The 25,015-nt window shown below is 45.1% G+C and overlaps 1 protein-coding gene across 2 annotated transcripts in view; it reads left to right on the top strand.

Moving 5' to 3' along the window:
* The first annotated feature begins 11,990 nt into the window (after positions 1 to 11,990).
* The window catches only part of OXSR1 (oxidative stress responsive kinase 1), a 1,686,100-nt gene continuing 1,673,075 nt past the window's right edge, over positions 11,991 to 25,015 (top strand). For both annotated transcript variants that reach the window (XM_069647752.1, XM_069647753.1), the window contains exon 1: positions 11,991 to 12,293. In XM_069647752.1, coding sequence (XP_069503853.1) covers positions 12,218 to 12,293 — 76 coding nt within the window. In that variant the 5' untranslated portion in view covers positions 11,991 to 12,217. The remainder of the gene's footprint in view (positions 12,294 to 25,015) is intronic.

Raw genomic sequence — 25,015 nt, 5'->3', positions numbered from 1 at the left:
CCCTCTATTTAACTATTCTGGATACATGCAAAACTGCCACATTATAACAATATTGCATCCATTCTTAATTTTAATATGGTGTGCGTATTGTAAACTTCTCTCTTCTATTTGAATAAAATTGATCTACCATAACATTGTTACCCTTTGACATGAGATTTTGTGACTACAGCGCATCACCCAAGGGTGCGCGTGCAGTCATGTGCGGGATCACATGGGTGACCGCAATAAAAGCTGCTAAAGCAGCTTTGCACCCACCAGTTATCACACTAATGCACCGACTCCTGTGTGTCATTGTATGAATGCTTAGGAGTGGGGCCGGGTCCCCCGGACACTAACAATAATTTGTTTTCCTGTATTTCCAGTGTCTGTATCCATTTTAGACGTGGAAATGTGTTTATTGTTCTATATCTAGCTCTGATTTTTTTGTACTTCGAGATAGGGTGCCTACTGGCACTAGAAGTAGCATGATGGTTAGAAGGGAATTTGGGATAGTTTGCTCCCTTTACGAGCCACCCACAAATATACGTGGACTACCAGATTTCTGTAGGGATGGACTAAGAATATTCATGGGTCACTTGATAGGTGTTTCCAAAAATCCCTAGCACTAATAACATCCTTTCATGCTCCTATATAGAATTTGGATTGTTACTCTACAAGTCCCTCCCATCCACCAAACATTGGAGTATCATTTAATTCAGCTATCTATGTGCTGAGAGTCATGGGTAGTGATGTTCAATGAGTGAGCTAAGAGAATTCAGCCTGATGTATGCACTATATAAATGGTCAGTATTATTAGTTTGGGCGATAAGCCGAAACTATTGCATTGGAGAACAGATAGGGAGGAATGACATATGAGGGACACAGAGTCTGTAGGTGTTGTTTGGTTATGTGCCCACTCATTGCCTGCCCCTGGGCATTCTAATCCCTATGGACATTCCTACCCATTCCTGCCCGCCCACAACCCCTCCTCATTGTAACTCTTTGAGCTTGCTTTAATCAAACCTTACCATCAGGCTTTGCATTCAAAGTGCCTGCCAGTGGTTGTTCAAAGCAATCTTCTGAGAGCTAGAGACTTATTTGGAGTTGTATACATGCTACTAATGTAATAGAAATGGCTTACCAGGCCTGCCTTCAGCCAATCGAAGAGTTATAAGCACTCTGCGTGTCTTTCACTCACGTCCTGTCAAAAACGAGCATTGGCAAAACCAACATTTTTTGGCTTATGCATAAGATTTAAGCTTCTACCAGGCACTTCTATTAGATGCCCATTTTGCACCTGCTACCAACAAAGGGTAGTTAGTACCACTACAGCTGTGCCTGGCAAGTACCTTTCTCATTCCTACCCCAAAAGCCTAAACTGTTGCCATTGCCCTGCTTGTTATGTATGGAACAACACTGTAAACTGCTCAACTTTGCATGAGTGTGCCTTTTTTAAATGCACATTTAAAAAAATCACCTGTAGATTAACCCAATTTTGGCACATAAGTAAAATTGTTAAGGTATGTGCCCTCGATCACAAATCATGGTCAAGTGGGTAGCTGGAATTTGACGCCACGTGTCTTGGTTCCACATTTTGCAATTTAAGCAGTAGCCTAAATCCTATCTATAATTGTGCACCAACATATAATGCTGCATAGTTGCCCTTAAAAAGCTGTACTGTGTTCAATATAGCTACATTTAAAGCATTAAACCACATGGCAAATTAACCTAACAATATATAATGTGATGAATCGATCTAATACGTCCCAAGCGGGGCAGAGGTGAGCCGACTCGGCAACACCCTCCCTAGGTGCCAAGGCAAGTGGGACCTCACCGGGAGAGACTCCCCCTTTGGGGACAAGGACTCCCATTCCTCTGAGGAACACCCACATTCTGTTATGGCCTACTTGGTAATATTAGACTATTTGAAGGACATACAATATAGATACTGGGAAGATGCTACATGCGTTGTTGTCAACCGGAAAATGAATATGTCTCTTTAAGCAGGAAATCCCATTTAAAGTGGAGAGAGATGCTGCAGCAAGCAGTGGCCGAAACACACGTATGTTAGCCAGGGAAGCCCCAGGTGGACGCAACATCTAAGAGGGGAGGAGACTGTCCAGACGGCAAATCCTGTGAGTTTGCAAAACGCAGGCAAGCTGAGAGCAGGGCACAGGACACAGAAGAGAGAAGGCAATAGTGGTGGCGTGACCACAGAGATCCTCTGGTGGAATGGCGTCCCTCAAGCTATGCCGAGACCACTATGTTACCTGACTGCCTACCATCCGGTTACTCGTGGACCTGTCAATCTGTAGCGAGGGAGAATACAGAGCTCGGGACACCGAAGAGAAGCAAGAGGCAGGGAAAATGAGGACAGCAGCGAATCCCGAACATATGAAGGCCCTGGTGACGTTATCCCAGGCAAGCCCAGGTAAAGGGGAAAACAGGAGATCCCGTAGGCCTAAGGGGAATCCTTATGGGACTGTTCATCCTCATCCCAGTTATATATACGAGAGAATACGAAAATGGAATGATGATAACAAGATAAGCCTGAATACAAAACACCTTGAAAGAAACACTGAATACATTAAGAGTGATCATTATGGGACTGTTCATACTCGCCCCACTGATATATACGAGAGAGTAATTAAATGGAATGATGGTGACAAGAGAAGCCTTAATATAATCAACCTTGAAAGAGGCTCAGAATTTAAGAAACAAAGACCTCACGAGAAAAGCATAGTGTTTTATGAGAGAAATACAAATGCAATAGGAACGTTAAGACACACTAAGAGGGAGAGAGCCAGGCCTGAGGTGAATGGCAAACTGGAATATCTGTCAAAATACAGAGAAGCTGAAGAGAAAGAATACTTTGACCAAATGAAAGGAGAAGATAATATAAAGAGAGAGTTACAGAGACTAGGTATTGTAAGGAAGGCATGATATCAAAGCAAGACAGACATAAGTGATCACAATTCATTTGTGTTTATTAAACTGTAGAATGGGTGAGATAAATTCCTAATCTAAACCTAAATCTAAGATGGGAGCATGCTACAACCATCAAACAATAATAATATAGTCCTAATAGAGTCTAGTCAAATAAAAAGGGTGTATACTAAAAAACCTATTGCCAATCCTTACTGCTAAATTACAAAATAGTGTGGGGTAATGTTTCACAAGAAAAGAAAGAAGTGTTCAAGAAATGATAAGTCAGGATGTTATGGCCGGGGTCTCACTTCCCCACATTTTTAGCACAGGACAAGGCGGGACTCTTGAGCACAGCAGACTGCTGGGTTTCTCTGGCACGAGCTCACAGTTCCTTTTCTCAATATCAGGTCCTTCTGTGCCAAAGTCTCTTATCATGCAAAATCTCTTGCTTCAGATGGCCTGATATACCAAAACAACAAAACAAAAGTTCCTTCTGCTAACCTTCCCATAGGGTGATTACTCTTCACCCTTGGATCCCCCTCAGCCGGACTCCGATCCTCCTCTCAGTGATTAGCCTCCCGCAATCAAGCTCAGATCAACCATTCACTGTGGACATCCCTCAGTCGGGTTCATACTTGTCGTCACAATGTTGTTCACTTAGCTTCTTCACAACTTTTCTCTTGACGTCCATCAGTCGGGTTCACTACCGCCTTTCAATCACAATTTCCTTATTTGTAATATTCAAGAGTCTCAATGTCTTTTTAAACAACCACCTTTTAGTTATGTCCCCCTCATGCAGGCTCAGACCTTCCAAAGCACTTGCCAACTTAAACAGAGGCTTCCGAAGGGCGATAACGTCTTGATGGGTCACTCTGTTATTCTACGGTAAGGGCGTGTCCATTCACAATAACCAGTCTGTACAGCGTTCCCCTCCGACGGTCACAAACGCCTGCTTCACAATTCCCTCAGTCGGGTTTACAATTCTATTATCGTCAAAACTTCTGCAACGTGTCAAGGACTTTTGATTGCACATGGGGTTTTGCTTGACCCGTGTATGACCACCTTGACACCTCACATCGGCCTTCCCTAAAGCCTCCTGGTACCAGTAGTTTCTTTACCCTTTTTGTTTACCACAATCTCTTAGTTCAGGAGAAGGGTACTAGTCAGAGATCTCCCAACAAGCACCCACTTGGCCCCGGACCACTCTACCTCTGGTACTAAGTTCGTTACAAAAGACCTCTGTCTCTTAATCTTCTTAATGTTGCCACTACAACCTTGAGTCTAACACAGTCTGGCCCACTATCAGGTTCTTCCGACTCAAAGGCTGTGCTGAACTATGTGTTCCTTTTGCCGCTGGAGTCAAGGATGGTACCATGATGGCAACCGCGTCTCCCCGCCCTGGCTATCAGTGTGGGAGGGTTCCATGTACCGCTGACATTCGTCCCACCATTCGCCAGCTGCGATTCCCGTTATTATGATTCTTTTGTCAGAGGCTTTGCGGGTCTGGGTTGAAAAGGGCAAGGGAAACTCCCTCCTTGGGGTCCTTTTACGTCTCGCCGCCTTTCTTCTCCGTTTGAACTGCCGTCCTGGAATAGCTGCTTCCTTGTGCATTCGGCTTTGCTCATCGTGTGCTCTTGTGCTCTGCCTTTTATCCCAGTGGTGAATGGAAATTGCAGTCAGGTGTGTGTAGTTGTCGGCGATTGCCGGACTCTGCCTGACCCTTGTGTTGGGACATGTCAGGTAAACGGTCTGTTGTCAATCACGGTGTGAGAAAGTGTTTGTGTTGGAAAAGGGGGGGAAAAGGTGTCATAAGGAAGGGGATACCGCATCTCACCCTTTGGTGTCCTACTTCCACTCCTTGAAGACCCACATCCAGGTGATCCTCCCGCATTGGTCCACCCCAGGAACTGGATCCAATAGCGATGGTCGTGTCCTGGCCACCTGGATGACAGATCCCCGGGGATTAGTAAGTGAGACACCTTCAGGTTTCTCACAATATGTTCAACTTAAAATCTGTCTGTGTCCAAAAAACTATGCTTGCCTCACAACTAATACAAAGCAATATATAGGGATGTTATCCATAAACTCAATAGGGTTCCAAACATAAAGTTCACAGCTATTTCCAGCTCATGCTTACTCTTCAGCTTCTTTCCCCCACACGTCAATACATTCATTTACAATGTTTAATTTACCTTTGTTAGGGTTTGAAGGAATACAGTTCCACAGGTTTGCAAAGGTCAGGGTGCCCTTCCCCAAGTTCAATAAAGTTCCGGGAAACAAGTCTCAGGGCTTCCCTCTCCACGTTCAATATAAAAAGGCAATACAAAATGAAATATCTTGAAGCTTTGCTTATCAATTGGATTTTCCACAAGTCTGTTTAACTCGGGGTTCTCTTCCCCAAGTTTGATGTTCACCACTCTTTGTTCTCTTTCTTTCACCACAGTAAACTTCCTTGTTGGCTTAAAGGGGTTCTGGCATACAATGTCAGTAGTTCTTGGTCCAACAAATAGTAGTCTCTGGTCTGGACGCAGTTTCAGACTACTTGGTCCACCCACTACAGGTGACGCAACCAGGAACTGGTATGTCTCCTTAAGAAGTTCAATATTCAGCCAGACAAGTATTTTCTCAAATGTAACTTCACGTCAACATATGAGTGGTTTCTCCGTAACCCCTTGCTGACAGAACTATATGGCTTGAGCGATGGATGGAAGCCTGTGTACAGGCTGTATGGTCAGCTAACTGATAGGCCGAACCCCCGAAACACAACATTAAAGGCTAGATGGGAAAAAGACCTGTGAGAAACTATTACTGAGAAAGAATGGTAGAGGGTATTGATGCACCCGAAAGAAGTGTCCACGAATGCCACGTTCCGATTGATACAGATGAATGTCCTATATAGAACATATATGACCCCACTCAGGGTGGCAGGTTTCAACAAGCAGACTCGGTCAGCATGCCCTTGGTGCGACAGGTAAGGGCCGGGCTTGATGCACATGTTCTGGGGGTGCAGGAAAGTGCAGAGCTTTTGGGCCAACAGAGCGGGCTTGTAAAAAAGCTGGAGTGAACAGGTACGACTGGTCCCCAAAAGAGTGCCTCTTAGGCACATACCCCAGGTTGAGTAAACTTAAACACATTGTGAAGCTCATGGACATGGTGTGCATACTGGTGAAAAGAGCAATTGCAATGGCATGGAAATCGACTGCGGCCCCGCAATATGTAAGGTGGAGCAGGGAAATGGAGCGCTGGGCCGAATTACCATCCCTATGATGGATAGTGAAGGTCTCAACGCACACCTCTGCACGAATAAGACTGACCAAGAGCCTATTCTGATGAATGAAGACAGTTAACATTTGTTGTTGTTTATTGCTGTTAGTTTAATAGAAATGCAAGAAATGATACTACACTGCATACGCTGTGGAACATCGCTGAATGTTAATTTTATAAATGCCAATACAAATATTTAAAATATTTTTTTTTAATGAGTGGTTTCTCCGTCTGGATTCCAGTTTATATGCAAAGTCTTTCATTCAACTTAGTATACTACTTGCTTTTAGTTCTACATTCGCAAATTGCAGCTGTTCTTAATTTGCTTAATTCAGTCATTCCATTTCATATTCCATAATTGCTACTTGGCATTGTTTTCACTGGTAATGTCCAAAAAGCCATAGAAAAAAAGACTGAATGGGAGATTTGGCTGCATTTTTTTTGACTGTTCAAAAATTCTGAACGGCCGTAAAAGTTCAACCAAATCCCTCATTTGGTGGCAAGGGCTGCAGGGGTGTCCCCCGCATCCTTGCTCACTATATATTATATCCGAAAAAAGTGAAAAAATAAAATTTTAAAAAGGAAAGGACCCTACGCCGCCGGTTCCCGATCATGGAAGCGAAAGTGAACAGGCGTTGCAGGGACACAGAGAGGGACACATCGAGTCGGCGGCACACAGCAAAGTGTGCTGCCGCAAGGTAAGTAGGGGTGGGGTGTGGGTGGGGTTGGAAGCCTGTGGCTGAAATTCTCAGAGGAGAGAAGACCGAAAGTTATTTTTGGAAAAAATAACTTTTGTTCTTTTCTCCCTCGAACATTTCAGCCGCAGGCTTCCAACCCCAATCCGTTTCACTTAAATACATATATTTTGGTTTCTTTCTTTCAATTTAGTTTTCCATAAAGATAACGTTCGCTTATTTCACTTAGTTCATTATTCAATAAAGATAACTGTTGGTTTCATTCAGTTCGATATTCAATAAAGGTACTTGTGCAGGTTTCATTTAGGTCGATATTCAATGACGATAACTTTCACTTGTTTCACTCATTGCAATATTCTGATACTGTAAATTCATTTGTTTCCATAACCCGCTACTGTATTCATAGGTTTTCTGAGCTCTCGGGTGGATAAAGTGTCCCTGACACTTACCCGGGTTCGGCAGCTCCTCGACACAGCTTCTCCCCTTCTGTGAGAAAAAGCCTGCTTGCTGGACGCTCCTCACAGCACACTCCGACTTTTGTGCGCAGCTTCGCTGATACTCTCTGACAGCTCCTGCTGTTCACCTTCCCTCCTGGGATTTCTCTGACCTGCAGCGTTACTCCAACAGGCTCAGTAGGTGTTTTAGCGCCTTTGCTTCTTTCGCTCCCGCACAGCTCCTTCTTCCGCTGCTCTTTTCTTCCGACGATCCTCTCTGTGCTTCCGAGTTCCACCTTTTATACACCTGTGGTCTGGTAACGTGTTACAGGTGTGATCCATAAATTACTGATGCCTGACTCTCATAATCGGGACATGCCTAATCTCCCTACATCTTCTTCGTCCCAGTACCCAAGTGGTGAGAATAGGTAATGTTCATTACTCTCAGTTGCTTCTTCCTCATCTCAGTACTTGAATTGGGAAAAGGTGTAGCATTTATAAGTCTTAGTTGTTTCTTCCTCGTCTCCGTACTGTAAAGCCTACTAAGAAGGGAATGAAAGAGAAATACTTTATAATGGCCCATGGGGGTCGGGAAGTGTTAATTTGGTCATTCCAAAAATCTGTGGGATATTGTGTTTTATCATAAGGCATCTTATCCTCAACCTTTCTCCTACTCTGTTTGACCCATCTAGGATGATAATATCTCCTACCCTTCTCAGAGATCAATGAACAAGGTGAGCAATATCCCATCAACACTTCTGGGATAGGGGTTCCTGCCTGAAAAAAGGATGTGAAATAATGTGTCTCACCCAATGGCATCCTTCCTCCAATCCCTGAGGACCCTCCATCCATGTGATCCTCCCTTGCTTGTCCACCTGCTGGGGGCAGGAGCCAAAAGCAATGGCCTTTCCCTGGCCACCTGCATAGAGGATCCCAGGGGAGTAGATGTCAGAACACCCTTAGGTTTCTCACATGACCCGTCAGCAGCCTTTGACACTGTCAACCACGCCATCCTCCTTGAAAGATTACACTCCGTCGGAATCTGGGACTCATCGCTCAACTAAATTGCATAGTTTCTCACGAACAGACACCAAATCTTTTATCCCCCCCCCTTTCCTCCCCTGTATGCCCAGTGATCAATGGAGTCCCCCAAAGCACCTGCCTATCACTGCTCCTTTTCAACCTCTACATGACCCCTCTGCCGGCACTCATCTGCTCCCACAACCTCACATGCTATAACTATGCCAATGACACACAAATCATCCTCAGAATTCCCAAATCGACCTCCGCCTCACGCCCTGACTTGGCAGCATGCCAGACAAACATTGATCTCTGGATGACGAGTAACCATCCCCTTCTCCATCCGGAAAAAACAGAGATCATGTGGTGCGTTGTATGAAAGATGTGTCTCTCATAATCGACGTTGGTGTGGGGCGTGAAGTATTCAGATAGTTTCATGTGTAGGTCTTGGAAAGAAGCTGTTTCAAGGTTAAGTAGTTCTCTAGCAATGTCCCTGACTGTGGGTCCAACTGCCATGGATAATGTATTCTTTAGCCGTGTGTGGTCGGTGAGTCCCACGTCCCCTACGTAAAATTTGAAATCCTGCAGCCATATTGCCCACTGTAGCCTTAGTTTGCTTGTATCCCGCAGTTCAAATGTGTGTTGGAGGTGTGCTACTTGTGTTCCTACGCCTGAGGGCAGGGTGGGTTCTGAGGCACCACCTTCTAATGAGGAGGCGACTTTGTCTCCTGACATGTTGTGCGCCGTAACCTCTCTTTTGCCACTTGAGGGGGGAGTCCTCCAATGCGGGCGTCCAGTGTGCACATGCTCCCCTTCTTCCTGTGTGGGGGCTCTCGTGTGCAGGTGCCCTTTTCCCCACTAGGGGTGGGAAGGCCTCCTCTGTCAGCCCTTCTGTACCTTCTGGCTGTGTGTGGCTTGGTGGTGCTGCGTGAGGGTGTCGCCTTCCCTTATGCCGCGTACCTTGTGCGCTGATTAGGGCAGGCGTTGACAGCGCTCCACAGCGCCCTCCTAGGGGTTGCAGTCACGGCCTCTTGAGCCATGTGGGCTTGTGGCGTGCCCCACGGCGGGCCTCACCTTGCGGGGCATTTCGGCCGGGTGCGCCTACCACGTTGTGCCTGACGCCGGCTGGAGCGTGGGTCTGGCTCAGCCCATCCTATCCTCATCGCCAATGTGGTGTGTATGGACCACCCAGACCCAGAGGACTTCTCAGGGCTGGGGCCTCCAGCAAAGAATCACACGGACACGGGCCGGTGCAACTTCACATGTCTTTATTTCACGCCTGTGTCACACCAACTGACTTTTCCCTTTCCCCATGCCCCCTCCCTAGCCCAATGTCACTTCCCTCTCTCCTGGCCTAAACGTGGGACGTCCCCTCACAACAATGAGGGAGGGCTACATGCCCTTAATAACAACATGACATTATCCTATTGGTGTCTGCAGCGCTTTGGTTCTTTTTCCAAAATAGCTGCGCTGTAGGATGGGTCAGTGTTATGTTGTGTGTTCTATGCTGCGCATTTGGTTTTATTTAGTTGCCCTGTAGTGTTTTGCAGGGTTTCATTTGTTTGCAGTTGTGGGTCTACCCATCTGTTTGTCACTTGTGTTGGTTCTTTCATTTGGTTTGAGCGGTGACCACATGTTCATTGAGTAAGGGTACTCATCCTTGTTGTTCGATGTGCTGGCATGGATGTGTTGTTTGTGTTGCAGATATTGGTGTAGTGTAGTGTTTTGGGTATGGTTGGTTAAGTGTGAACAGAGGGAGAGGTGTTGTGATCTTAGGTTGGGGTTTGCATTGCAGTGCTATGTGTTTAGAGTAGAACCCAGAGCCGGCCTTGAGGGGGGGGGGGGTGGCTGGACCACGCCCGAACGGGGGAGTCTTTTAAGGGCTCCCCCGAGCTGTCGTAGTGAAAAAAGGTGCGGCAGGCGCCCTTTTGTAAAAGTCTCGGGAGGATAGCTCAGGGCAATATGCTCGCCTTGGAAGCAAGATGACACAGAGCACCCTAGGTTCGATCCCCGGGTCCGCGCTTAGAAACCTCTAGGTATGTAGCGTGTTATAAATAATCTATCATATCATAAATACGCCCGCTGAAGTGGGGCGCATTTAATAACAGTAGGGTGCTGACCCTATTCACATGATGGTTACCTCCCTGCTCTGACGCGGGAGCCAAGAGGTTTTCATTGGAATAGGGCGCTCATGCATTATCATGCATGAGCGTCCTATTCCAGTGATTAACCCCCTGCGAGGCGCCGGAGCAGGGAGGGACAAAACAAATGTGGCACTCCTGCCCTCAACCCCTGTCGAGCAGGGGTGTGCAGGGTGGGGGGAGGGGGAGGTGAGCGATACTGCCTCTAAGGCCTACCCTGGTAGAACCTCTTTGTGATTTGTGTGGTCCTTTCTCCCTGGGGTTGATTAATGATTAACGTAGGTAAAGGTGTTGCTGTTTGGTTCTGGGTGCATCATATATGTATTAATGATTGACGAGGGACAGGTGTTGTAGCTTGGCTCTGGGTGCATTTTGTATGCATGGGGAAGTTGGTGGAATGTTGAGATGTCATTGTAGAATGTTTATTTTTTAACTTGCAGGGCATTCTAAAGGTGGCAGTTACTTCGTGGAGCTGGAAGGTGTGGATGTGCCAGTGTTTTTATTGTCCAGGACCCTACTTGTATTACCTGATGTGTATCTGCGGACAATAAACTCACCGTAAGAAGCCTGTGTCCATTGTCTTCTTGGCGGTGGAACCCACAACATCTGTCCTCAACCCATGTTATCAAAAGACAGACTTGCCAACATTCTGGAGCCCCTGAGGGGGAGATTTCACAATAGAAATCGGGAGAGCGCAATTTCCCGATAGGATTGCATTGGGGTTATAATTATATTAGGCGGGAGACAGCAAAAAATAGAGATATTTTTAATCGGGAGTGTTGGCATGTATGAAAAGAGGCAAATGTAGGACTGTGCCTGTTCCACCTTTATTAGGATCACTGCTGGTTAGTAGCGTGGGCTGGGTAGGCACTTTAAACCCTAGTCATCCCTGTACTGCAGCAGGGATGACTAGTCTAGGGTTTGGGCAGTAGTCATTAAGTCACAATAATAGTACCATCCGGCAGAAGCGATTATTTTCATTAAGGTCTACAGCACATTCGTTTTCATTTACTGATAGCGAACAACAACACACGCTTAATCGCCTGCTTCATAGTACGTGTCATACTTACACATTCCGGTCACGCTCATGGACGGTGGTTTTTAAATCACTATTATTTTATTTGCTGAATGTGAATTTTCACCAAAATTGCCAGCTGTAATGCGCTAGATCTTCACGTCTGTTGCTATCTATCATATTGCCACTTATCGCTCGTGATAAAAAAATAAAAAATAGACATTCCATTGGGTCCATTTAGCTTGATGTGCGCTCAGTTTTCCGACCAGTTTTAGCCACAACAATCATGGCAGCGAGGTTCTCAGTCCCTGAAACTTAAAGGCGATGACAAGCGAAGCCAAACCAAAGATGGCACTGGCAAGCCTCTGGCTCTGACGTCACGGTGGCGCTTGCCAGGCATGACCACCAAGAGAATCATTAAGCCACACTAAAGATGGTGCCTGCGTGCTCCCGTGGCGTACAACCATGACGTCACCGCGGCGCTGGGCATGGCCGTGGAGAGGCAAAGTTTGTCAGTGAGAGTGAGGGAAGTGCGGGCAGTGGAGCGGTGCGGGTTGCATTCTTCGATTCTTTGAAGCTACAAGCTGAGGCGCTGGAGACCCAGGACAGGGCTCTGGGAGGCCACCGGCTTGTAAAGTTTTAATTTATATATTAATCGCAATTTTTCAAAGCCGGGTCAGAGAGAGCACGGCGCCTTTTGGGACTCTTTAACTCCCCAGCGACAGAAGAGCGACAGTAGCGATGTCCGAAGAGACCAGCAGTAGTGCCCTTCCGTGGTCCATCAACAGGGACGACTATGAGCTGCAGGAGGTGATCGGTGAGTGCAGGCCCTGCCCCTCCCTCTCTTTCATACTCACAGGGGCTGTTCTGTCTCTGCTTTCCTGGTCTGCTCTCTCAGACACCTCTAGATTACCCCCTCACACATACATGGGACTGGCCCTAGGGGTAAACCCGTCCCTCTCACGGAAAGGTTTTGGAGTCCCCGCCCCATGCTGTCAGTCTATTGACACCCTCACATTGGGGCTATAGACCGGTCACATGTTTTTCTCTGGATTGTAATGTACGTAATTTGTGGCCTCCCCGGGGTCTCGTTACAGTGCGCAGGAGACCACTATATGTGACACTTGGTATGTGTATATCAGGCCATACCTCTCAGACAAACACAGTCACGCTTGTCATCGGCACCAGTCTGTTCTGGGTTGGCAGGTTCTAGATAGCGTTGTGCTTTGAAGGTCTGAGCTGCAGTCACCAGCAGTTCTCAGACACGCGATAAATCATAGAATCCCTCTGTGTATTTGTGGGTGTCTTCACCCCCAGCTAAAGACCGATATCGGAGCACGCGTTTATCAAGTTAAGGACGTCCCACCCATACACGGGAGCTGATGACAGGCATCGACGACCCTCTTTGAAGTGAAGGTTTGCTTCCAATCAGAAGCCACATCGCAGACCAACTTTCTGTGCTGTTTAGGATCTTCCCTTCGCGTACGCTGCCTTTGCTTTCTGTATATCTGCGCTAGGCGGCACACCCCAGAGTTCCTGTGTTGCTACTGGGTCAATAGTACTTCCACATACATTGATATAATGCTGGTAGGTCGTTGTCCTAAGAGATCCACCTCTTAGTGCTTTTGGGTTCGACCGTACCACTAACACATCCGAAAACAAATGCTCGAGTTACTTAAGTATCACCTCTCTGGTCACACTTTGTATCACCCATACACACTCAAGAACCATAGATGCTCCATCGATGCTGTTTGCGCCAATGCATATGGTCCATCAACTGCCCACAGAGCCTAGTCCACGTTTGCTTTATTCCTCCCGCAACTTAAACTAGTAACAGGTCTGATGTTACCTATATTCTTTGAGGGGTCCTTTCCATGGTGCTGGGGTCTGGCCGCTCACCCTCCTAAACATGTAGACATAAGGAAGGATAGCTCAGGGGCAACGAACCAAGCGCAGCCTAGTTTCGAATCCAGATCCCGCACTTCGTAACCACTTGCTGGTAGCGTGTTATAAAAGAACAATTATAACACCCCAAATTGGCATGTACATTCATACCCAGACAGGGAGAGACCACTTCATTGTGCATGGGAGTACATGACTCCCAACACTCTTGATGGTCTTGCACATGATCCTTACATAAAGGTAACAATTTCTCTGGTGCCTCTTCATCCACCCCTAGAGTTTGCCGCCTCCTCAGGAGCTGATGAAAAGCCACTGACTAGCTATCTTCACGGTAGCAGGCTCATGGGACGTCTCCTCAAATAGGACCTCTAAGAGGCTTTGTCAGGCTGAGTGGCACTACTGATGGTGTAATTATAGGCCAGTATTCGCACAGAGTGAAACACTGGGGCAGGGCGGGCTGGGTGACCACCTGGGGGTCAATGCCCCTCAGGGTGCCATCAGCCCCCCACTGTGCCAGCTCGGGGGGGGGGTCCTTCAAGCGCAGTGGGAGAAGGTGCGGCAGGCACCCTTTTATTAAATGCAGCAGCGGTGTGCATTTAATAACAATAGGGTGCTGATGCTTTGCTTCAGCACCCTATTCAGATGATTACCTTCCCGCTCCAACGTCAACGTTGGAGCCAGGCGGTTTTTCATTGGAATAGGGCGCTCATACATGAGTATAAGCACTCTATTCCAGTGATTAACTCCCGGCCGGAGCGCGAGTATTTAAAAAAAAAAAATGTGGCGCCCCTTTGCCCCCCCGCCTATATATATATATATATATATATATATATATATATATATATATATATATATGCTTTTAAAAAGAAATGCAATGATTATTTGGGTCATTTTTGTTTCTGAAAGTGGGATCTGCTGACCAGACACATTCATAATGCACTTTGTGACAATAGCCTTCTGACATCACATGGGGCTGCCCTACATGCTATAGTCGCCCTGAGTCAGATGGCTATGCCTAGATGTGGGTCCCGTGCCCGCTGGGCCTAGAGACCCAAGCTACTCCTCACTGATGAGGCTCAACAAGGTCGACACAAGTCTGGTAATGCTTGTGGTCTTGTGCAGGAGGGATACAATCTAGCAATTTAGGTTGGACTGCCCCTTTTGGGTTGAGACCAGGTCTGATTTGCATATGGTTTTTCCCCTTCTCGGAATGTCTTGGCTGGCGAAGAATGATGGTCTGGAGGGTTGTCCAGAGCAATGCCAGAGGTTAAGATTAATTCTAAATCTTCCAGCCATCACCTTTTGTGTTTTTCTACAGTGGCAGCAGTGTAGGTTTAAAGGTTACATGTGCTTTCCTGAACACAGCTACTAGAACACAAAATTCCTACAGGCAGAGGTGGCTTGTTAACAATTAAAATATCATAATTGTGTACCCCAGGAGTCTGCTGGCAGAATATCTAGATATAAACCATCTCGATCGCCTAACCTTATCATCTGGAGCCCTTGCCCCGAACTGTCTCCACGCAGGCTAATCTGCAGTAAAGGACCTAGAATCTTGGTTCAATGCTGTTTAGACCCATAAACAAGGAAGTATAAGCATTTTAAGAGACCCTGTCCCCCTGGTCCACCTTAACGGAGTTACTGACTTATTTTTAAACTGCTTCTCTAATCTATTTATTTATTTATTTTTTTGCTGAAATCTTTGCCTGAACATCTTTGTCTACGATCCCAGTGCCCCTTTATTCTAAAGTCTGGGTCCCCTTACAGGTGTGGGCCAGTAGTGTTTGTACTAGTTGTTCACATTTTTGTTAGTTTAATTAAGTATCCTATTTAAAAAGAACCTTGGTTGGACATTGGTACCCCATACTATCGTTGTTTTGTGTTGCTTCTGTTCTAGCGCACACCTCTCATCAAGAGTATAACCTGCCTTTGGCCCATGTTACAAAAAAAGATGACGATAATAGACCTGTTGTGCTGTACTGGTTTCATCTTTATAATTGCAGTAACTGCTGGTTTAGACGTAGTGTGGGTCTGAGTAGGCACTTCAGCCACTCCTCAGCCCCGTTCTCCTGCAGAGCTGTAGAGTTTTTATCACTGCAGGATTCCTTGATTATAAGAAAGAAGAAATTGATTATAGGCAACAGTGAAACTGCCATGACCAAACGCTTCACTATAAAGGTTATGGAGATGACTCTACTTAGAACCATTTATGACTTCAACAGCAACTGTCGTGGTGGAAGCAGCTGTGGTAAGGATAACTGATGTTTAACCGGTATTAGCTTACTTGTTCGAAAAACATTTGACCTTTTACTTTTGACTGAATTTTTTTGATAATTTTCTTGGTCGAAATTCGGTAACATTTAAATATATATAGCGGTGGGGTAAGGGAATAGGGGAGAGGGTTGCAGGGGTCTCTTCCTCCCCAATTTTTTTTAAACCAAAAAAGACCCCACAAATTCGGTAAAATGTGGAAAAGTTAAATATTTGCGACCAAGTAGACCTAAATCGTATAACCCGTATCGGATAGATCTTATTGTCACGTTGGATGCACTTCATTTTCATGATGACTATTTTCAAACGCCTGAAGTGCGATGACTAACATATAGCCTTGCATGTGCATCCTGTAGTTTGTATATGCTTGTATTTTTGTTTCATGAGCATTATACTAAAATTGACATTGTTTAGTTTCTGTTCCATTGTTGGATAACATACTTGTTATAAAACGGCTCTGAAAAATGACATGGCGCTCCTTCAAATGTCGAGCCACTGTACGGTATGTAAGAGTTCTATGTAAATGACTGTTACTATATTCACCCGTTTATTGCTGTTGGATTTGTTTACAACCAACCTGCCAGTGGGGCAGGTTTAGTAATTCAAGTACACCAACCCATGTATGCTTTTATCATTGTAAATTGGAGCTATTTCTTAACTACAGTGTAATTTAAAATGCTATTTATTAGCAAATGGCTGCCATTTTGGTGGCCTCATGGTGCCTGGTTCTGCAAACATCTGAGGACGGGTTAGAAGGAAAGGCAGGTGTGAAACCTGTGATGGTGATGAGCGCCAGACGGAACTAGTTGAATATTTCATCAGAAGCAGAGAACCAGAACCAATCTATTAGCTGTATACTCTGGGACAGGAGATTAGTTGGCCTGGAGGAATGTTATTGGATAAAGCTGTGGATGTTGTGGACTCTGAGATTGATGTGCTGGTGCTAACAGGTGTAAAGCTACTGTGTCGGTGTTGTGTCAGTATATATAGTGTAAAATGCTAGTAGATTTAAAGGTGTGTTAGTTTGTTAGAGGAGGCAGTGGTAGAAAGGGAAGCTTTTGAGCAATCCGATTATTGGAGTTCAAGGATCGGCTGATCAGTAGAGTGGAGTCTGCTGTTGGTCTACCAGTGAATAATCTGCTATTATTTATCGAGATGGCAGTATTGTTGGTTTTCTAGTTTCCATTTGAAATTATTGTAAAGATGGTGTTTAAGTCTTGTGGTCTGTTGGGGAAAAATATTGGGGTGACCGACCTGACTGAGTCCGATCTTGAGGAGTGTTTTCAATCATGTTGGGCCTTGACCTATTTGTGTGTATTAGTGAGACCTGCACCAAATCGGCCTAATCTATGGTTGGTTCTCTGGTTGGCCTTTGAGTCCAAATCCGTAATGACTATTCAGTTGCAAAGGTCCTAGTGGCTGGTCTTTGAGAGTTGTGTCTCTGTTAATTCGTCTTTGGTTTTGGTGCACCTTTGTGCCACAGTCCGAGATGGCTAATATGTTGTGAGATGCTATTTGCTCTGGTCTTAGGAAGGTGCTGTTGTCTTGTGGACAGAACGCGTTTCAGAGATTTTCTGAAGACCAAGTGATGGTCCTCTGTGCAGAGACTCCTGTGTATCAAGTTCCATAGCTTGGTTTATAGAATTAATGAAGATGGTCTTCTTGGGCATTGTCAGTTGAAGTAGTGGATGCATTTCTTCTTGGTGTACTCTGGGGACCTACTGTGGAATGATCAGTGGACGCTAGAAAGGTTTTTCAATCTGGTCTTGTGTGTGACCGTGAGGCAGTAGAGTGTTCGGAGAGCTTCTAGAATGTCTTGCTAAAATGGATAGTAACCTGCTCACCTAACCATCTGTGCCCTGCAGAGTATGCCTCCCGTCCCCCATGGCTACCGGCCAAAATGGATAGTCACCTGCTCACCTAGCCATCTGTGCCCTGCAGAGTATGCCCCCCGTCCCGCATGGCTACAGGCCAGCTCCATGAAGGAACCAAAAAATAGTTTCATGCCTAGAAGTCTTTTTAATCACCAGAGGAGCTGTGGCTCTTGGAGCTCCTGTCTCAGTTTGAAAGTTAGTCCAGAGTTGGCTTGTGATCTCACAAACCACGCTTCCCACACTTGTGAAAATATATCTTCTGGCATAGCCTCTCATAGGAGTAACGCTTGAGCTATTGCGGAGGGTCGCCACCCCCTACAACAGACAGTAAGCTTTAGTTACATATATCCACGTGTTGCTTTGCACTGCGAGCAACACGCAACGGGTGTACGACTAATATATCCAGATGTATTTGTGAGGTGGTCTACGTTAAAGCGTGAAATATCTTGTGATTAAGCTGTATGCCTTCGTGTTCACGCATATTCGTGATTCTTTTGAGCAGCAGTCGCTAGCTGAAGTGTTTTCTGTTGGTTCGGCAATCCGTATTAATTTTGCCATCATATACCTTGACTTATCTCACAGCGCAAGTCAAGCACCAAAGGGCACATTGGCTCCTTCTCTAAAACCGTGTGTCTGTGTTTCTTCATGATGTGTGCCCAACAACAAAAATTCGAATTTTTGCTTGGCTAAATGTGTCCACATCTTCATGCTGCGTGTATTTCCTTTTTTAATTCAGTTTTTTAAAGATTTAAAGCATGCGTATATTGTTTGAGTTGTCTGGTTGCACAAACCACTCCACGAGACGGCCCTGCACTCTCTCTACTCTAAAAGAAAGGCATTGACTAAGCAAGCATACTGCTTTCACAATGCCTTCTCTTATTTAACATTTACAAAACCGTATCTGTGCATATATAGCGTGCACAAAATGTAAATTGGCGAAATGAACAGTCAGTGAACATTTTGTTAGTAGTTTACTCCATGTTTGGAGAATAAATGGAACTGCTTGTAGAAGAGAAATGCGTGTCAGTACTTGGGAACTGTTACTTAAAGGAAAAGTTAGTTCAGAAATGTTATTGTCCGATCGATCAGGCAATTTTTCCCCCATATATAATCTATTGTAAAAAAAAAAAAAATCCAATGCATTTTTCCTTTTTATCACATTTACACATGCGAAAACAGGTTGGTCACGGCCATCTTGTGTTAATCTTATCCGTTGATGCATCGCCCTAAGTTCAAGTGCCCTTGCGGGACTAAATATCACCCGCCCCTCAAGCTGACATCACAATGTGCTCCACCTATTTTCATGACGTTTATGGCCAGCGTAGCCAAACGTACCATGTCATCACCCACGCCATAACGTTACCGAACGCAGAACCAGGAAGATAAAAACACGCACACTCTTCACAGCGTGAACATTTTTTCTTTTCACAAATCGGATGAAAAAAACATTATTTTGAAGAAAACGGCAATAATCTGCAATGTAACAAGTACTTTTATTTTTCACATAATGCTCAAAATAGGAGATTCTGTCCATGAAAACATTGATATCGTTTTCCAATTGATGTTATAGCTAGCGAACATTGCATGCTTTGAATGTTTTATGCAAGTTCCTCATGAAACGCTGATTATGCTCAGCGATCGATTAATCCATATGTTTCATGTCTTCTATGTTCCATAAGTCGTTTCACTTTCAAACACACCGCTTTCACATCAGCTCATTTTTACATCATAAATGTTGTCTTCTTGCCGCTACCGCTTAAGGACAGATTGGTTCCTGTCGATCGCCGCACGTAATAGTTATTAAAGAAGCGCCATTGATGATTATCTCCAATGTTGATTGAAGAATCCATCAGATGGGAGCTGGCAACTATGACATGCGTAGAATGTAGCTATGAAATTGAAAGAATAAAAGCATATATTTCAGTAGCCGTACTTTATTTTATATACACATTGAAATGTTAGCTAACCAAGTTACGTTAAAATTTCAGTATATAAGATTGAGCAAGGCAAACACCTAAAGTGCAACACTCAGGCGGTTATAGTGCGCAATATAAATATCCTTCATCTTAACATGACGTACAATGTGCTTTCTTTTCATCAAAAAGTTCATTTGTCCGTCACACAGTTAAGTCCTCAAGTGCACAGCACACATGCCATTTTCAAACACCAAAATATTATATAAAGTTACGTTTATATAATTTCACAGTGTTCCATTCTCTCGATGTCGCGCTGACCAACTTCTCAGAAATAGAAACTAAAGTTTCTTTTGTCCACTTTCAATATAGTCAATGTTATCAATTCTATGTGGGTATTCAACACATTGTGTCTTTCGAACTGTTAGTGCGTTTCATTCAAGGACAAGTAAATAATAATGCCATTCTGCATCTAGTGAGCTAAGCCAGAGCGGGGAAGGTTACGTTTTGGAGACAGAATGCCACCAAAAAATGCAGACAGCAGAAGACCTTGCTTCAGACACATGGTTTGCAAAACGAAGGACGGTTAAAAACAACAATCAATATGTGCCGCAAGAGGAAAGTGATAATACACCAGAAAAGTATATATTGCTGTTCCATCTGGCACTATTTTTGCACTGTAAGAAAAGGAGATCCATACCCCCTTCTCGCTCGTCGCGCACTCTCTCACGGCCCAAAGCATACCTCTCCTCCTAGTCTCCTGCAAGCCTACCGACCTTCATTACTAAGTCCCAATTCTGCCTTTCATTTGTTTGTTCGCAACCAACATTTCTGGCATATATTGAAAGCCTGTTATTATAATTCCTGCATGTCCAGTCATGCTCACATGCGCGCCGGAAGCAGCCCTGTGTATCATCGGGTGAAACTGGTTGAGATTGCGTGCTCACGCTGCATATGTCATCCGTGTGTTTATTCTCATGCCAAGTAGCCACACGCACCACAAGGTGAGGCTTTAGAACACTGTGTACTCATGCATAATTTGTCTGTAGCCTTTTGGCACACTGGAAGTGACCTCTTCTGCCATCAGGAATTTCAATGTGGCATATTTATCCTTTTATTGAGCATTTGTAAGTTGCTTTATACAACAGAATTATGTTTCGAAGCGCAACAATGCTTCTTGAGAACGGAACTTGGGTAAAAATAACAATGGCAAGAGCATAGGGGTGGACAACTGGAGATGAAGGGCCCTAGAGGGAGGTGCCAATCTGAGCCACGGAGGAGAACCTTGGTCTCAGTGCTAGTACAGGCGGTTCTCAGAGGTATATCGAGCAGGGGCCCGCAGGGCAGTGCATTGGGCGAGAGGTGCCGGTATTGACTTGGAGGATGGACATGGTATCCTGTGAGATCTATGGTGATCAAGCCACTGGTCACAGCGTCCATGGGGTGATTTAGCAGTGAAGGGAAAGTGGTAGAGAAGAGCAGAGTTTTGAGCGGTGCGGCTCAAGTCTGGGCGGGTCAGAAAAGCTGTTCCAAAAATGGGCACCAGGCAAGGAGAGACCCCACCCTCTGCTTGGAGAAGTGTTTGACTTTCAGACATTCTGAATGTGCGCATCTGGGATGCCATCCTTTTCACCACTTTCCATGGCACTTTCTGAAAACCTTTAGTCTCGGAGGTAAGCACCTCCACTTCGTACAGATGATTAAAAAAAACAATTACTGCTCATACTTATTACCTCTGCATCACCATAATCCACAGATGAATTTCCACACGTTTACCTATGCTTCCATTATTTGAACTTCGCATCAAGGTTTAGAACAATGTGTGCTATATGTACAATAATTGTAAAGTGCATCGAGTGTCTTTAGCACAGTTGTTCGTGCTTAGTCCCCATATATACAATTACCATTGTTGGGGAAGGGGTTGAACCCGACCCACCCACCTAGGCGCTTCAGAGTGAGATGACCCCCATTAAGAGACTTGTAAGGGACCAGGCGGCTTGGGGGAGGTGGACACTGTAATATCCCTGCACAACCACAAATATTATCATCATTGTAGACCATAGCATTTCGGTGCTGGACTGCCCATGTGGGCGGGACAAAGACTTATATGCAAATGTATATTTCCTATCTGTGAAAGGTACAGTGGGTAAAAAGCAGATGGCTGCAAACTCTCAAAGTGGTTAATAGTCACTGAACAGGTTATCATGCTGTGTTCTTTCGAGAGAGGGGCGCCTGCTACCTTTTTTGTAGTAGACCTAGTGTATGCATGCAAGCAAACACCATTTTTATTTTTAAATATAGCCAAAGCATGCCACAGGGCATCCAGCACCCTGGATACAGGCTTCGAAGTTGCATGGGAAAACCTGACCAGGCCCAAACCATAGCAAGACGGGCCATGCTCTAAAAACACTTGTGTACGTTATAAATGCCATATCATATCCTATCACACTGCCAACCCCCAAAGAAACCCTCCTTTGATGTACAGTATGCTACCAATGTGTCTGTTTGGAATGAATGTGCCCGCAAGGCCACGAGCCAGTACAAGGCTCCTTAGTGTGCATGTTTGTCAAAGCAGGGCAAAGCAGGCCTCCGACACCCCCCCCCTTTCCCACCCAGCCAACCATGAGGTATAGCTACAACTGTCCCAGTTCTGAGACCCCCTGATTTCCACGATAGTAGTTGACCCCAGACCACCACCCATAAACCAGCTGGCCATAAGATCTAAGAACATGACAAGATTTGTAATGCAAGGTACAGGGAGGGATACATTATAGTCCAAAACGAGGGTGGTACCCTTGGGTGCAGACAATGAGGTATGGTATATGGTGTTTGGAACCTTGAACGTCCCAACCACCCTGCTCCCTCGGGAGTGCACGGTCATAGTTGCGCGCTGCCATTGATACTGGAGGGGGAAGAATGGGCATGAGACGAGGGCAAATGGCCCGGAACCATTTTCAAGCGATACATACACATGATGATTTCGGGGACATGGTCTTCAAAGGGGAGTCTGCAGACACCGGCTCTGGGGAGGCCATGTGGACAATGGTCGCAGTGCAGAAGATTCCTTTGAGGTGTACTTGGCGTTTGGCACCTTGAGCCTTCCCATCCACACATCCCCCTTGGGAACGTACGGTCATAGATGCGACCTGCCATCGATACTGGTGGGGGATAGCTGTAAATGAGGCGAGAGCAAAGGGCCAGGAACAATGTTGAAGGGATACACAAGCTGTGGAGCAGAGATGGCAACTGTAGCTAAAGACACCCAAAACCCCACCCGGTGTGTTTTGCCCATAAAGATGTCTGAGACATTGGGTTTGTGTTGGTAATAAAAGGCAGTGGATTTTATTGCACAATACATCAGTGATGAGGCAAGGGCAAAGGGCAACCAAACTTCTTTCATGAACCTCCTAGAATATTGGACTTGTTGAAGACTTAATAAAAAAATGGAAACAAATATTCATATAACTTTTTTTTAAACTGACTTCGGTAAAGTTGATGGCACAAACAAACTACAAATTGTATTGATGCAGTTGCGGTACTGTGTACAAATACCCTGTACTGTCCTTCTTCACTGGGGAATTTCACACAAATGGCTCGAACGACACCAGCCGGTAATAACGCGTTGAACGCAGAATCCGAGCCTTCCATAAATCCACCATGTAAACGCACGATGGGCCACACACAAGCCTGCGCCACCTATGATGGAGACACTGAAATATTTCACATGAATGAACCAAATGATTGTTTCTTTGTTCTGAAACACCCACATACATTCGATGGCATTGTTACCCTTAAAAAAAGTAGCTTTCAGAATAAAGTACTTGGTATTTGAAGTAACGATAAAGTACAATGTGAAGGACCATTGAAGCTAGAACAGTTTTGGGCCTAGGGCAATGTTGTTTTGAAGTTCAAAGTGAAGGAAAGATAATTGTTTGGACGTTAAATGTAGTGATGAATACTCTGCCTTTACACTAGTACGAGAAATGTATTAAATTTACAGAAGAACACAATCGTCATTGATTGATGGAAGTTACAATGATGTAGCAGAACAACGTCAAACATTAGTGGTCTCAGTTGTCAAACATAAATCAGATCTAGAGTGAATTTACACGTTACTTGGATTATGAAGGCGAACTGTTGCTGGAAGTTCGTTCATAATGATTATCCTCCTACACAACACAGATCTTGTGAGGCAGGCTGCCCTGAAGTCATGCAGCTCACTAATTTATAGAAGTGGTGCGTCGTCTTCTGCTATTTAGGCCAAGCATCCAGAGTTTTCTCGGCAGCAGCAGTTCTCCACCTCGGTTGGCATAACCTTGCAACGATCGCAGGTACACCGGTGGAAATGTCTTCCATGCGATTAGGTTTAGGCTCCAGTGATTGATCATCAGGACTCTCATCCAATTTCTTCATTGTTTCTGCTTATTTCTCTTTCAATTAAAGGGATGGTCTAGTAAACATTTTTATTTAAAAAATAGATAGGCAACATAAAAAAAATACTAGCATTCTCTGTTTTAAACCTTCCTATGTAAAATTTTGAGCTATTCAAGCTCAAAATTCGCAAAAGCAAGCACATGGGCGCATCCATTTTGTGAAATGGAGGCCCTCCTGTGCTGGCTTTTGCGGCACTAATGAAGGAAAAGCCAGCCAGCTGTAGTAAACCAAAGCTACCGCTGGGTGGCTTTCCCTTCATTAGTGCTGTAGGCGGAGGACGGGGACCATCTTTAGTAAATAAAAGAGCTGTGGCACAGTTATTTCCCTAGGATCACATAAGGCCAATTCGGGAAGCCCAATTCAATATCGGCCCTCCTTGGCCAACAGTTTGCAGTTCGGCCATCTTTAAAATATGGATCTTGTTCATTCTAAGCTTGACTGGTTCAAATATGTCTCCCTTAGCATGAAGATCTCTATAAACTATTTGCCATGACCGTAGCACAGTGGCTGTATGTTGCTTTGAGACGTCTGAGGCAAGCACAAAGAGAGAGATCTGTGAACTGGCTGTGCAGGTTTACATTGAGGTACCTGCAAGAGTGTCGATGACTGTAATGAGGCTCAGCACTTTACTTTCACTCATGCTACAACCTTGGAGCTCCCTTGATGACAGAGGAATCGCAGTGGCGCTGGTAACGGGCTGGATCGAAGCTAGCACCTGTGCCAACTGGAGAGCTACAGGCAGGCATGTTAGAGATTGTAGAAAACTATAAAACCACATGTGAAAATACATTTTGATATAGTTACGAGCAAGAACATGCCAATTGCTATTGAATGGGGTGTGGGTGGTGATGAGGTGCGGATTAGCCTTCACTTCATAAATGTTTGTGGGAGGACAGTGATTGGGAGATGGCCTGAAATGGAGTGTTAAACAAAGGACCCACAAGAGCACGTTTTCTTTATTGAACCTTCGCAATATTTGTTTTGGGATTTTCAGAGCCACCACTGGTGTGCGGTTTTGGAAGACCAATTAGTAGAATTGACAATGTGCTTCACACTTGGATCTAACCGAACACTCAGGGTAACATAGGCTAAGCAGTATGTTTTAGACTTCAATAGTGTAGTGGTACATTTAACAACGCACAAAT

This window comes from Ambystoma mexicanum, chromosome 2q (genome assembly GCF_040938575.1).
Source record: "Ambystoma mexicanum isolate Mex_15411 chromosome 2q, UKY_AmexF1_1, whole genome shotgun sequence".
Classification (NCBI taxonomy): Eukaryota; Metazoa; Chordata; class Amphibia; order Caudata; family Ambystomatidae; genus Ambystoma; species Ambystoma mexicanum.
Note: the sequence above shows the minus strand (reverse complement) of the source record. Positions and strands in the feature narration are given on the sequence as shown.